Source organism: Felis catus, chromosome D4 (genome assembly GCF_018350175.1).
Source record: "Felis catus isolate Fca126 chromosome D4, F.catus_Fca126_mat1.0, whole genome shotgun sequence".
Lineage (NCBI taxonomy): Eukaryota > Metazoa > Chordata > Mammalia > Carnivora > Felidae > Felis > Felis catus.
In genome coordinates, this window is record NC_058380.1 from 5,337,857 (window position 1) to 5,352,363 (window position 14,507).

Here is a 14,507-nt window from a genome sequence, read left to right on the forward strand (position 1 = left end):
AACATATGGTGAGAATGTAAGTCTTGATATGGAAATATTCTTTAAACAGTTGGAAATCCTCTTAAAAATTATCCTGTGGCGGAGTTAACATCTGCTCACATCTAAAAGAGTCGCTGTGTTTGAAATAGAGGGGAGCAAAGGACTGTGCTGGGGAGGCAGGCAGTGGGGGGCAAAGTAGGTGTCACTTTTCTCATACTTGTCTTTCAGATGGAACCCCAGTGAGCTGGTGGGTTGGAAGAACCAATGAAACACACACTTACTGGGGAGGTTCTCTGCCTGATGCTCAAAAATGTGCTTGTGGATTACAGGGGAACTGCCTTGATTCTCAATATTACTGCAACTGTGATGCTGACCGGAATGAATGGTGATTTCCATATAATTTCCCTGTGCAAACTGTAATTTTTTTGTTGCTTAAACGATGTGACTTAGGCAGACATTGGACAAGACAGTTCTATAAAGAGAAAAGATTAAAGGATTCCCTAGCAAGCTCAAAGTAGAAGCTTTGATGTGTGCAGTGTAATTAATCTGAAGCCTAAAGTGTTAGGGAGCTGTTTCTGTTTACCTGTGAATAACTAATCATGTCCATTTTATTTCTTGTTTCTAATAAGACAGAATAGGAATACCAGGTTAACGTCTCCCATTCGCCGGAAGTAAAATACGCAGACTTCCGAAAGTTCAGTTTAACCCAGTTAATAAGATGATTGCCCCACGGTTGACCCAGGGTTGTTTGCTGAACTCCCTCGCTGCTGGCCGTGCTTTTAAATGGCCACGTTGGGGAAACCAAACACGGTCTGGCTTGCACGAAAGGGGAGGTGTGGAACACAAGCCTCTCCATACCGCTGGAGGTCTCAGGAGGCTTCCAGACCCAAAAAAAGAAGGCGGAAGACGACAGCTCTTCCTGCTAGCACCCTAGGTAGCAAGAAATAACTCCCTGAAAACTCACGTCTACAGTCTTCCCCTCACGCGGATTTGGAGTCCAGTGTCACACGATCCTTGAATTAAGTTAGTGGGGCCGCAGGTTGGCAACGGCGGTGGCTCATCATAGAATTACTTGACGTTCTTACTGGAGGGCATTCCTGCGGGTAAAGGATTCCCACAGATAGAATGCCACCAAACTGGAGCTCGCAGTCCAGTGCTACAGAGCCCCAGGGGACAGCAGTGGGAGGCAGAAGACACCACAGGGTAAATAGATGCCTAAAAATCCCAGATCACGGATACGTTAAGAACGTAAGATAAAATCAATGTGGGGAACCGTTTGAAGAATAAGCAGTGGAACTGAGACACGAGAAAGCAATGAGAAAATACTGTTGACGGAGGTGATTGTGATTTACGGAAGAACCAAATGAATGTTTACAAATGAAAATATTATTATCGTTGAAATTCAAGACTTGTTGGATCAGGTAGTGGACACAGGTGATCAGAAAACTGGGGAAGTGGAAAACGTGTGGATTGTAGTGTGGAGAGACACATGATGGCAGGAAGAAAGGCAGCGACATGGAGGGGTGGTGTGGAGAAGGTCGAACAGGCATCTGAGTCAAGTTTCAAAAGAGAAGGTTGGAGATCATTAAGGGCGATAATCAAATAGCCAAGAAATGGCCAGATGGGAGAAACTACCGGAAACCCAAGCAGGATAAGTAAAAGCCAGTCCATCGCCAGACACATCACGGTGAAACCAAAGAAAATTAAAGAGAACGTTAAAGGGAGCGGAGGTGAAAGGAAGTCGGAGCCAGCAGGCCCCTCCCACCCCTCCATGGAACCCAGCGCCACCCACGGCTGCTGGCTCTCCTCTCGCCGTGCACTAGGAAGATGTCCCATTCCAAGCGTGTCCCCAGCTAAGATACAGTGAACGCCCGGACAGACAGACAGACGCTGAAGGAGCATGCACCACCAGCAGACTCCACAAGAGAAAGTTTGAAGAATGATTTTCAGAATGAGAGTAGGTGATCTTGTAGGAGAGTCTCAGGCGCTAGAAGAAATATTGAGTAAAGAAGTGTGTAAACTGAGAGGCTAAGAAAATAGGAGATGCATACTGGACACGAGTCACGTATCACAGTATATACGCAATTGAAACGGGAGGAGGCATTCCAATCCCATTACAAAATGATTGTGATTGACAAAGGAATTAAATTTAGAAATGAAAATGTTATTGAAACTTAAAACTTGTTTCGTAGATATTTGTCAGCATTATTACGTTGTTCATAGCACATACGATTAAAATTTTTAAGTGTGACCACTAAAGACTAGCCATGGAGAGTGCAATATTCAAAAGGGATTTTGTTTCATTGTAATTTTTTTAAATAAAGCTTATTTATTTATTTTGAGAGAGACAGAGACAGCACGAGTGGGAGAGGGGCAGAGAGAGAGGAAGAGAGAGAATCCCCAGCAGACTCCTGTCTGCTGTCAGCACAGAGCCTGATGTGGGGCTCCAACCCACAAAGCTGTGAGATCATGACCTGAGCCCAAAGCAGCAATCAGACGCTTGACCATCTGAGCCCCCCAGGCGCCCCCAAAATGGGATTTTAAAAACCTAGTTAGTTCAAAAGAAGGGAGGAAATAAAATCTAGAAAAGAGGAAACAACAGGCAACAAGATAACAACAACAAAAAAATGAATAATCATGCACAATAAATGTGGCCAAAATAGCCATTTAAATCCAGATAGATCATATTGAACTAAGTATATTTCATTTGTACACCTAGAAATGTCGAAAGCAAAATGCTGAACACAAGTTTACCAAGCAAGTACGAACAGAAGTAAGTACAGTTTTAAAGTCTTAATATGGGAGACGATTACTATCACTATATAATAATGCTTTTTAATTTCACCAAAAAACCCCGTAACAATCCTAAATTTGTTCCTGATAAAAATGAGTCAAAATACATATAGAAAATAATTTACCCAACTGAAAGAAGGAATATACAAATCGGCCATTGTAGGAAGACATTTAAACATACATCTGTTAACAATTGGTAAATCATGTGGACAAAAATTATTAAGCATACAGAATATTTTTAAATGAAATCAACAGCTTGTTTTGGTAGCCAGCTAAAATTATAGAATGTATAATTTTCTCAGGCACACGTGGCACATTTTTGCAAGTTGATTGTTTCTGATATTCTGTAAAGTGAAACCCCCCACATTTTGTAATAGTTGTTATCTTATGGACAATTTCTCTGATTATAGTGCAGTTAGGTTAGAAATGAATAGGAGAGGGATAAAAAATATACGAGGCATTTGAAAACCGCACATGATTAGAAACAAGGAAATGAAGATCACATTATTCATAGAAAATATGGTTGTCGACCAGGAAAACTCAAGAGCATATACAGAAATATTATGAAATTAATCAGAATTTATTTAGTAGGGCTACTTACTGAATCTTAGAATAACTGCATTCCTATGAAGAACGTGTTAAGTATAAGACGATATTATACAAACTACTCGCAAAATCAGCAAAAAGAGTGTAGTACTCTGGAATAAAGATGACACAAGTATGGAAAATTTTTAGGGAAAAGACATCATAAAACTTTATTATGAGACTCTAAGAAGACGAGGTATCACACAACGGCCGTGAGTGAGAAAAATATGTAGTTCCTTGATTCCATGTAATGCCAACGCCAAACATGTGCTTTGTGTTTGGGTCAGTGACAAGCTGGGAAAAAGTACATGGAAAAGCCATGGTAAATAACAACGGAAGACGGAAACAAGGAGAGGTGACGGGCCTTGCTGGACGTGAAGTGTCACGGTGCCGCAGTGATTAAACCACTCGGGTTTGTCAAAGGGTTTGTCAAATAGAATAGCAAAACCCAAGAGCGAGCCTGGGAGCTCTCAAAATATGCGACTCTGGGTGGTGATGATTAGGTTGTCTCCAGTCTCTCTTTTCCCCCGAACAATTAGGAAATGTGAAAGCCGACCCAATATTTGTTCCCTGTGGCTTTCCCAACGATTCCGAGTCGTGACAGCCCCGTTAGACTTCAAAAAGTCCCCTGCAGAACAGCCAGCAGTAAGAATGATCTCTGGAGCGCTTGGGACTGAAAACAAAAGAGAAGTGGCTTTGGAAGTTCTCTTACTGAATGCTTGGAACCTATCGAGAAATCATCATGCCTAGACATGCAATGCTTCCAACTTTTGAAAACAATAGAGAAGCAAGAAGAAAACTGAGATCTAACTAAATTAGGCAATTTCGAATGAATCTGGTGACCATGGCAATGAATAACATCCTACGTGAAGCGTAGGCAATTGGGAATGACCTGTGCTGATAAATTTTAAAATCGGAGCTGTTTCAAATTTCCTCAGAATCAGGAAGTTACTTTACAAACAATGGAATGAGAAAAGAACTTAGTACAATATCTGCCTTCCTACACGCAGTTACCTTTTATGATTTTCCTGAAGTTTTTTTCAGGACTCTGTGCTTTGTCATTGCTAAAAACAGTTAAAAGTGTAGCTTTTTCACTGCATTATAAATGTAGCTTTTAAATGGTTCTTTAAAATTCAGGGATCCTCAATGAATAACTAATACACTTATGTTTTTACTCTAGAATGTTCTACCAAAATAGCAATGACAAGGATTAAAATGCCCATTTGTAACACTGATTGATATTTAACACGAGGAATTAATTCGGTGCATTATCCCCACATTTATAACAAGATATATTTTCAGATTGACTCCCCCCATAATCCATGGAATCTTCTAGCTGGTGACCACCTGTTCCCAACAAAGCCAGGAGTTATGTGTTTGGGATATGTGCTTTCGCCCACAGAAATTGCAGGGCCTTAACCAGATAAAGCCATGCGGCTTTATTTAGTCTGGTTTTTGGGAAACACTCTGGTTGAAAAAAAATTTGTTTCTTAACTTTCAGGATATCTAGTTCAAATTTTTCATGTCTTAACCATAGGCACTGCCAGTCACGTTGTTACATTTTTTAAGCAAAATAAAAATGTTAATAATTTTCAACTTTCTACCTTAAAAGAATTACTTTGATGCCTAATCAGAACTGGAATAATTATCCATTAAGTTATGCAGATTCTTTTTTGCAGCAAAGCTATTGGGCTGAACCATTTGAAATGGCTGATTGTTTCGACTTGCAAAATTGTCAGTTTCAAGTGCTTCCATTTGTACCTAGAAGAGTGAGTGGTGGCTTTGTAATTGTTTGACATGAAAACTTCCTAGGTTCTGCACAGATACAGGGCATCAGAATGACACATGAGACGAATTATTAAATCAAAAGTACAATTGTATATTGAAATATACAGTAAAAATATGAACAGCTTACAATGTGCAGAAAAATCTTTCTTTGTCCAGAGAGGTGGTTGGTGGTCAGCTGGCTTATTACCCAGGACCTCTGGCCCTTATTCTAGTTTTTGTTGTATTGGAACCATAGCTATGAATGCTGTCTTAAATATTCACTTACATGATTTGGTTATATTACAGTTATATTTTTGTTATAGTTATAATATCTGCTAGGTTTCTTGGGGACATTGTTCATGGTTTTTATGTCCACGTCCCCCAAACACAGGGCCGGGGAAGTAGAAGCTGTTTAGTAAGTGTTGGTCGAATGGATGGATGGTGACAGCCATGGACAAAGCACTTCCCATGAATTATCTCATTTATTAATTTTAAGTGCCCATTGTATCATCCTTTCGATTTGGTTTCGAATCGGTATTTTGGGGATGGTTTGTTTTTTAATTTGTTTTTAAGTTTATGGCATTAATAAATAAGGAAATGCCTAGTAACTGCAGTAGGAATTTTGGAAAATATAGTTAAAAAAAAATCTAAGAATTGAAAACCTAAATCTTGTCAGTCAGATTTTTTTTTTTTTTTTAATGAAGCCAGACAGATCTTGCGTGTGTAAGTTCTGCATTTAAATCTTACATGGCGGCTAAATTGGAAAGAGCAGTGAACTGCTTAATTGCAGTGAAAGTGTAATCTCACGCCAGCATGAGGCTCATGATTTTGGACCTGGCCACTTTTCTTCTCTGGGGTCACGTAGACAAACAAAGGTCTTGGGTCCTCAGACGACCTTATTAAAATACGTTACCGCGTAAGCGGTCAGATGGGTCGTTTGATTTCCCCACTGTTACATAGTCACACATTTAGCTAAATACCTTCTTGAACTGCATTGAAAGACTGTTACTTCTCCGGGTGTCATTGAGAATAACGTTAAGGTGGTCGTATTTGTTTTGTAGGACCAGCGACACAATAGTCCTTTCCCATAAGGAGCACCTGCCGGTCATTCAGGTTGTGATGAGAGACACAGGCCGACCACATTCAGAAGCCGCGTATGCGCTGGGGCCTCTGCTCTGCTGGGGGGACAGTAAGTAGCGGGAAGAGGAACTGTCTTGACCCCCGAAAACGCGTGTCAGGGTTTCAGGAGAAATGCAGCTGCCCACGTTCATGAAAACACTACCTACCCTGATAATCCATATTTCATTAGAAATGTGTTAACTTAAGAAACGAAGTGTGTGCTGTCGTCGTAACTGAGGAAGAAAAGTGAGAAAATGACATTACCTTTGGAGTAGTGACCTTCCTGCAGTATTGAAATCAGACTCTTGCTGCGAATACTCACGGAATCGTCTGAAATATTCTATCACCTGGTCAGCAAACATCTAACGTATACAGCTAAGTATAAGGCACTTGGCTGAGTGCTGAGATGCCTAAAATTGATAAGATGGTGAGAAATGGGGTGACAGGACCCATCAAGTGGACCTGTTCATTCATACCTGTTGGCAATTCTGCCAACCTCAGTGGTTCTGACCACTTACCCCTCCAGCTACATCTGGATTTCTTTCATATCCTTCCTTCTCTCAAACTAATTGAAATAAAATACATCGGTTCTGCATTTAATTTACCTCTTTCTAACCCCTCAGACCTTCTCCTCCGTCACTCCCTAGAAACTGCTTTTTCCAGTTCACCAATGAGACCTCGATGTTGCTGAATCCAAATTTTATTCTCCGGTGTTGTCTGAGTTGACCTTTATTGGCCACTTTGGTCTCCTTTCCTGGTTCGCCTCCTTACTGCCAACATACCACAACATTCTGGGTTCCCTCCATCTTCCTTCACTTCACCAGTGGCATCGTGTTTTGGGGTCCCCCGAGCTTCAGCCCCCCTTCTCTCTGCCCTCCAGCTGTTCCCAACAGGCCCACTGGGGACATTGGCATAACGCGTACCACACTGATGTCAGTGAGTCCCCGTCTACACCTCAAGCCCAGTCTCCCTGAACTCCCAACCCTGGCATCCAGCTGGCTGTTCAGTACCTTGGCTTGTATTTCCCTAGGCATTGCGAAATCAGTTTGTTGAAAATGAGGGGAAAAAGTGTTTCCACAACAACCTTCTCCACCTCAGTACACAGCAACTCCATTCCCCCTTTGCTTAGACTGAAAACATGGTGGTCACCCACAACGTCTTTCTTTTCCCAACACACATCTAATTCACCCACAAGTCGTGTTGTTTCCAACTTCAAAATGGATCCGAATCCACCTTCATGACCACCAGCACCTGGGTTGTTGCTGTGGCTTCGCCGGCCCGTCTGCTGCTGCCTTTTCCCCACCGAGCTGATACTCCACCTGACAGCCAGGCGCCCAGGCCAGGCCATGTCGGTCCTCTGCCCCGAACTCTGCAGTGGCACTCATGTCAGAGGAGTGGCCGAAGCACAACGTCCACCGAGGCTGCGGTGGCCACGTGGCCTTCTGAGCCCGTGGAGCCACACAGCCCATCCCGTAGGAGATGTTGCCTTGTGAAGAAATCCTGACACTTCTCAACCTTGCTATTGAGAAAAAGTAAGCGTTTCCTATCTCGGACAACGTCAGTTTTGAGACGTGGGAAGTCAAAATGTGAAGAACATAGTCACATGCCTTGACTGATGGTAGAAGGAAGAGATTTTTTTCCACTTGTGATCTTAAAAGGCAGACCACGGTTCTGTTTCTGGATAAGATGAAGTTAGCACGCCCCGGCTCCCTTCTCCCCTTGGGTCCCCCTCTAAAACCTGGACAGGATGCCTTGAAGCAGCCGTCTCGGGACGCTGGGAAGCAAATAGCAGCAAGAAAGAGAAACCAGAATGCACCATTTACGTTTCCCCCCAGCATCGCTCGGCCTTGGTCCCAGATGCAGACTTGGGTCACAGACAGACAGGGTTCCAAGAGAAGCCCTCTAGCCCTGACTGGAGGAGAGAACAAAGGAGTCCCAACTCTCAGGGAATGCAGGGATCCCAACTCTCAGGGAATGCAGGGATCCCAGTTCCCTCTTTTCCTGGTGTTTTCTGAGGCCCCAGTCCCCAGGCAGAGCCATGGAAATAGCAACAGAAGTTGCCCTGGGAGCTCACAAGAGCCAGAACTTCAGAAAGGACCTTTTGCTCTGAATAGGGCAGCTTTGGTTCAGAGACCGTAGGCGGACTTCCGTTATTTTTGTTTTCTTTCTCACCCGTCGCTTGACGATGGACTTGGTTGAGTTGCAGAGGTGCATAGAGCACACAAGAGAGCAGCCTAAAGACGACCCTTTTTCTGGTCCCGTGACTGAGAAGGGAGACCAGGGGACCAGAAAGTACCTGGAAGGGCCCAGAGAGGGAACTGTTCAGGAAGGCGTGCCATACCTCGTTTACGAAGTCCTGGGCTCACCTCAGAGCTACTGGATCTGATCCGAGTGGATCTGACCCGAATCGTAGACCATGGAAGTTGAGAACTGAGCGGAGCGGCTACCACCCAAGACCCAGACTGGCCACTGGGTGGCGCATGAGGGAGGCAGATCTGAATAGTACTGCAAAACCTTTGCTAACTGGACTGCCATTAGAGACAGCCCACAGAAGGTCCGTTGGAATGTGTGGCCAGATCCTAACCAGGCCGACTACCTGCAAAATAAGTAAATGAATAAAAAATAAATAAATAAATATAAAAAAAATAAGATATATACAGATAGATATAGATGCGCATATATATATCGGTATCTATATACAGATATCTGTATATCTGTATATAGATATCAATATCTATATCTATATTCAACATGCTCCACAAACTTTAAACACAGCCTGGAGTTTGTTAATATACTATTTAAAATATCTAGGAAAGAATCCAAAATTACTTAGCACAAAGAACCAGGAAAATCTAAGCTGGTTTAGGAAAATACAATCAACAGATACTAATGCAAATACGATACAGAGGTTAGAATTATCCGATAGGGTTTGAAACCGCTATTACGTAAGAGCCCTAATAAGTAATCATAAACACTTTCTTAACAAATGGAAAAAGAGCACTTCATCAGAGAAATAGGCTCTATAAAGAGCTAAATGAAAACTTTTGAACTGAAAAATACAGAAACTGAAATAAAAGATTCCCTGGAAGGGCCAAATAGCAGATCTGAGATGAAACGGTCAGTGACCTTAAAGATGAATAGAAATGATTCAATCTGAACAAAAGAAAGGAAAAAAAAACAAATCTAGAAACGAACAGGGCCTCAGGGAACCATGAGTTACCAAGAAAAGATCTAACATTCATGTAATTGAATACTCAGAAGCAGACAGAAGAGTGTGGTACCGGAAAAAATATCTTAAAAAAATAATGGCTGAAAATTTTCCAAGTTTGGCAAAAGACAGACTTTAGAAGTTGAATGAACTTCAAACAGGATAAACTCAAAGAAATTCACGTCCAGACACATCGTAATCGTACTGCTGCGAATAAAGGCAGTGAGAAATTTTTTGAAAGCAGCCAGAGAGAGTAATGTGTCATCTATAAGTGAACACCGACTCAAATGGCAGTGACTTTCTCATTAGAAATATGAAAGCCAGAGTAAGAGGTAGAACATTTCTCAAGTGCTAAAAGTAAAAGGTTGTCAGTCCGGAATTCTGTATTCAGCAAAAATCTCCTTCAGGAATGAAGATAAAATTCTCAGACGAAGGGAAGCTAAAAGCATTCGTTACCAGAAGATGCTTCGAAAGACTTTCTAAAGGAAGATTCAGACAGAAGGGAAATGATAGCAGAAGGCAATCTGGGACATCAGGGATAGAAAAACAGCGTTAAAATTGGTAAATATCTGGGCCTCCTGGGTGGCTCAGTCAGTTCAGTGTCCGACTTTAGTTCAAGTCACGATCTTGCAGTCCTTGAGTTCGAGCCCTGCGCCGGGCTCTGTGCTGACCGCTCAGAGCCTGGATCCTGCTTCAGATTCTGTGTCTCCCTTTTTCTCTGCCTCTCTCCAGCTCACTCTCTGTCTGTCTTTCTCAAAATAAATAGATAAATAAACATGAAAAAAAACTTAAAAAATGTTTTAAAAAATATTTACCCAGATATGGTAAATATCTGGGTAAGTGTAACAGACTGTTCTATGTTGAGTTATGTAAAAATATCTGAGCGTTAAAAGCAAACAATACAGCATTATTTCATAGAGTTTTTAATGTGCACAGGTGTAATACATTTAGCAACAACAACATAAAGGGGAGCAGGGAAAGTGACAGAATCGTTGGTGACATTTTTACAAATCAGCCAAGGTGGTTGAAATGGAGATTCTGAGCAGACTGTAAGTACATGTAAGTACATATACTGTAATTTCTAAAATAACCAATCAAGGAACAGTTATGGAAAAATAAAAACAGAATACTAAAAAATGTTTAAATAACCCAAAAGGAGACAGAAAAGGCGAAGTAGATGAAAAAAAAAGGTGTAACAAACGGGAAGAAATAAAACGGTAGAACTAAATCCCACATGTCGACATTTGTATTTGATGAGATTGGTCTAAGTAAACCAGTTGAAAGACCAATTATTACAACTCAATTATGTATTGTGTACAAGAAACTCTCTTCAAATATAATGACATCAGAAGTTTAAAAATAAGGACAGGAAAAGACACACTGCCTAATTACTAATTAGAAGAAAGCTGGACTTTCTATATTAAAATCTTTGCTTGAAAGCATAGAAAATTAATAGACACAAGAAGTGATTAAGAAGACATGAGAATCTTAAATGGGTGTGCTAATAACTGAGCTTCAAACTACATAAAGCAACAACTTCCAGGATGGAAAGGGGAAATGGACAAATTCATAATTATAATTAGAGAATCCAATATGCCTCTCTCATTAACCTATGCAACTAAGAGAGGGAAAATGAGCAAGGGTACAGAAGCTTGAATGTCGCCACAAACCACCAGAATCCGATGGACATTTATGGAACTCCCTCCCAACGGTACAATACACATTCTTTTCGCATGCACATGGATATAGCATATTCTTTGTCACAAGAAAACTTTAGCAACTACCAAATAAATCATACAAAATACATTCTTTGGCATCAATGGGTTAAACTAGAAGTAAGTAACAAAGACAGTGAGTGTCTCCACAAACACTCAGAAATTTAACCCCGAACTGTTAACTAATAAACGAGTCAAGGAGGTCTCAAATGGATATTATGAAACATATGGACCTGTATAATAAGGAAAATATAACATATCAAAATGGTGGGGTACATTTATGGCAGTGCTTATAGGGGTATTTATAGCATTAAATGCTTGTGTTTTGAAAAAAAATTTTCAACTCTATAAGCTTTTACCATAAGAAACTAGAAAAAGAAGAAAAAGTAATTCAAAGTAAGCGGAAGGAAATAATAAAGATATGAAGAGAAAGCCATTCCATTAAAAGCAGACCAATAGACATCTATAAGAGGAAAAGATATTTTTGAAAGATCAATAAAATGGATAAATCTCTAGCAGAACTGTTGAAAGAGAAAAGAAAAATTACCAATGTGAAGAGTGAAAGCTGGAGTATCACTACAGACCCCACGGACATCAGTAGCATAATAATGGCAATCTCCAAACAACTCTACGCACATACATTTTCCAACATGGATAAAACAGATCGACTCCTTGAAAACCGCTAACGACTAAAACTCACTCAAGATGAAACCGACAACTGGAACAGACCTAAAAGTTGTCATGGAATTGAATCCAGTCTGAGATGGTTTTGCTGGTGAATTCTCCCAAAGAAATAACACCGTATTGACACAATCTCTTTTAGAAAATAGAAGAGGAAATTCTTCCCAAAATTACGTGAGGCCAACATGGCCCCGATATCCAAACTAGACAAAGAAAATGCAAAAAAAAAAAAAAAAAAAAGGTAACTATAGATAGCATCATCACAGACATATTTGCAAAAATCCTCAACAAAACATTAGTAAATAATCCAGGAGTATATGAAAGAATGATACGTCGACACTGACGGATTTACCCCAGGATGGAAGACTGATTCAGTGCAGCTGATCCTGGGACAACACGGGTTTGGACTGTGCAGGTGCACTTATATGCACATTTTTTCCCCCAATAAATCAGTACAGTCTTGTAAATGTATTTTCTCTTCATTATGGTTTCCTTAATAATATTATGCTTTCCCTGGCTTACTTTATTATAAGAATATGGCATTTAATACATATAACACACAAAGTATGTGTTGACGTTACCAATAAGGCTTCCAGTCAACAGTAAGCCATTAGTAGTTAAGTTCTGGGGAGTCAGAAGTCACACATGGATTTTCAACTGTGCAAAGGTCAGTGCCTCTGACCCCCTGGTTGTTCAGGGGTCAGCTGTGTTTGGAAATCAGTCAATGTAATCTACCATTTTAACAGTGGAAAGAAGAAAAATCACACCAGATGCTTTTTCTACATCAATTGATAGAAACACAATAACTCGTATTATGATTATATCATGAATCAATGTGGTAATTTGTATCACAATAGCATCCACAATGAAATTCTTCGCAAACTACGAATAAAAGGGAACTTCTTCATCCCAATAACGAGTATCTCTATCCAGAACACCTAGCATAATTATTGGTGAAAAACTGATCCCCGCCTTCCCCCCGCAAGACTGGGAACAAGATAAGGATATCCAATCGCACCACTTCTGTTCCACAATTTCAATCATACCGGAAGTCGTAGCCAGTGCAATAATGTACGGAAGGAAAGGAGAAGCATACAGGTTGGAAAGCAAGAAAGAAGACTATTCACAAACATGTGCTTGATTGGCACGAGTGTTTATAGAAGCTCTGTTTGTAAATGACCGAATCTGTCCACTAAATGTGGACAAAGAAATGGCGGCCCCATCCACCTGGTGGAATACTACAGAACAGTAACAACACGTGGCAACCCGAGTGAATCTCAGAGGCTTTATGCTGAGTGAAAAAAAAAGCCAATGTCAAAAGGAAAAGGCAAAACAAGAGATCATGGTAGGCAGGGCTTGGGGGTGGGGGGAGGGTGTGACTATAAGGAAATAGCAAGAGGGAGTTTTGGGGGGATGGAACTATTCTTTATCCTGATTTTGGTGATGGTTGTACAAATCTGTGTGTGTATTTAAAAAAAATCTTTTTAATGCTTTAAATTATTTTTGAGAGAGGAGAGAGAGAGAGAGACAGAATGCAAACAGAGGGCAGAGAGAGAGAGGGAAACACAGAACTAGAAGCAGGCTCCAGCCTCTGAGCTGTCAACACAGAGCCCGACCCACGGCTCGAAGTCGTGAACTGCAAGATCATGACCTGAGCCAAAGTCGGACACTTAACTGACTGAGCCACCCAGGCGCCCCTCTACGCATGTATTAAAACTCATGTAACATCAATTTTTCTCTAAAAGTCAATTTTACTCTATGATAATTTAATTTTTTTTTAGGTTTATTTATTTATTTTGAGAGAGAAAGTGCGAGCAGGGGAGGGGCAGAGGAAGGGAGAGAGAGAATCCCAAGCAGGCTCTGCACTGACCGAGCAGAGCCTGACGCGGGGCTCAAACGCAGGAACCCCAAGATCATGACCTGAGCCAAACTCCAGAGTCGGACGCTTAATCGGCTGAGCCACGCAGGTGCCCTTCTATGATAATTTTAAAATAATACTGTTTTCTTTAAAAAACACAGGCCGTTTCCAGTGATTATCTCCCCTGATGGCATTTAACAGCAAAAAAATGCTAGAAATCCAAAATGTAGTTCTTGTTTGCTCTGTTTCATTGCTGTTGTCACTGTCTTTTCTTTTTGGAAACAGATTCATTTTGGAACTCAGCTTCCTTCAACACGGAGACTTCATACCTTCATTTCCCTACATTCCGCGGAGAGTTCAGTGCTGATGTGTCTTTCTTTTTTAAGACAACAGCTCCTTCTGGGGTGTTTGTAGAGAACCTGGGGATCACAGACTTCATCAGGCTAGAGCTACATGGTGAGTCGCCCCCCGGACGAAGCCTCCAGGCGCTCAGGAGTTAACAGTGACCCCTTTGAGAACCTAACTCCTGCCACATTGCAATGTGCTGTCACTTGTATTTCTTTCGTAAATACTAAGGGTCTATTATTTTACTTCGCTATTTTTAATAGAGAGGAAAAATAGCGATTCAGAAAACACATACCAGTCTGTGGAGCAGCACTTAGCTGCCCTAACTGTCTGCGATCAGGATATTTAAAACCAAACTGGTCAAATAACTCACTACGTTGCAGAATCACTTCATTTAATTGACTGGTTACATCACTTACGCATGTACCTCGAAGCGCAGTTCCTTACTTCAAAGTTT

General features: G+C 41.1%; 1 protein-coding gene across 8 annotated transcripts in view; it reads left to right on the top strand.

Annotated features, from left to right (window-relative positions):
* The window catches only part of LOC101096853 (contactin-associated protein-like 3), a 195,586-nt gene that overhangs the window by 152,700 nt on the left and 28,379 nt on the right, over positions 1-14,507 (top strand). For 5 of the 8 annotated variants that reach the window (XM_045042673.1, XM_045042675.1, XM_045042676.1 and 2 more), the window contains 4 exons: positions 208-364; positions 5,037-5,126; positions 6,186-6,313; positions 13,991-14,161. In XM_045042673.1, the coding sequence (XP_044898608.1) occupies positions 208-364; positions 5,037-5,126; positions 6,186-6,313; positions 13,991-14,161 (546 nt within the window). The remainder of the gene's footprint in view (positions 1-207; positions 365-5,036; positions 5,127-6,185; positions 6,314-13,990; positions 14,162-14,507) is intronic. The other 3 variants (XM_045042674.1, XM_023243266.2, XM_045042677.1) reach the window with 2 other exon arrangements.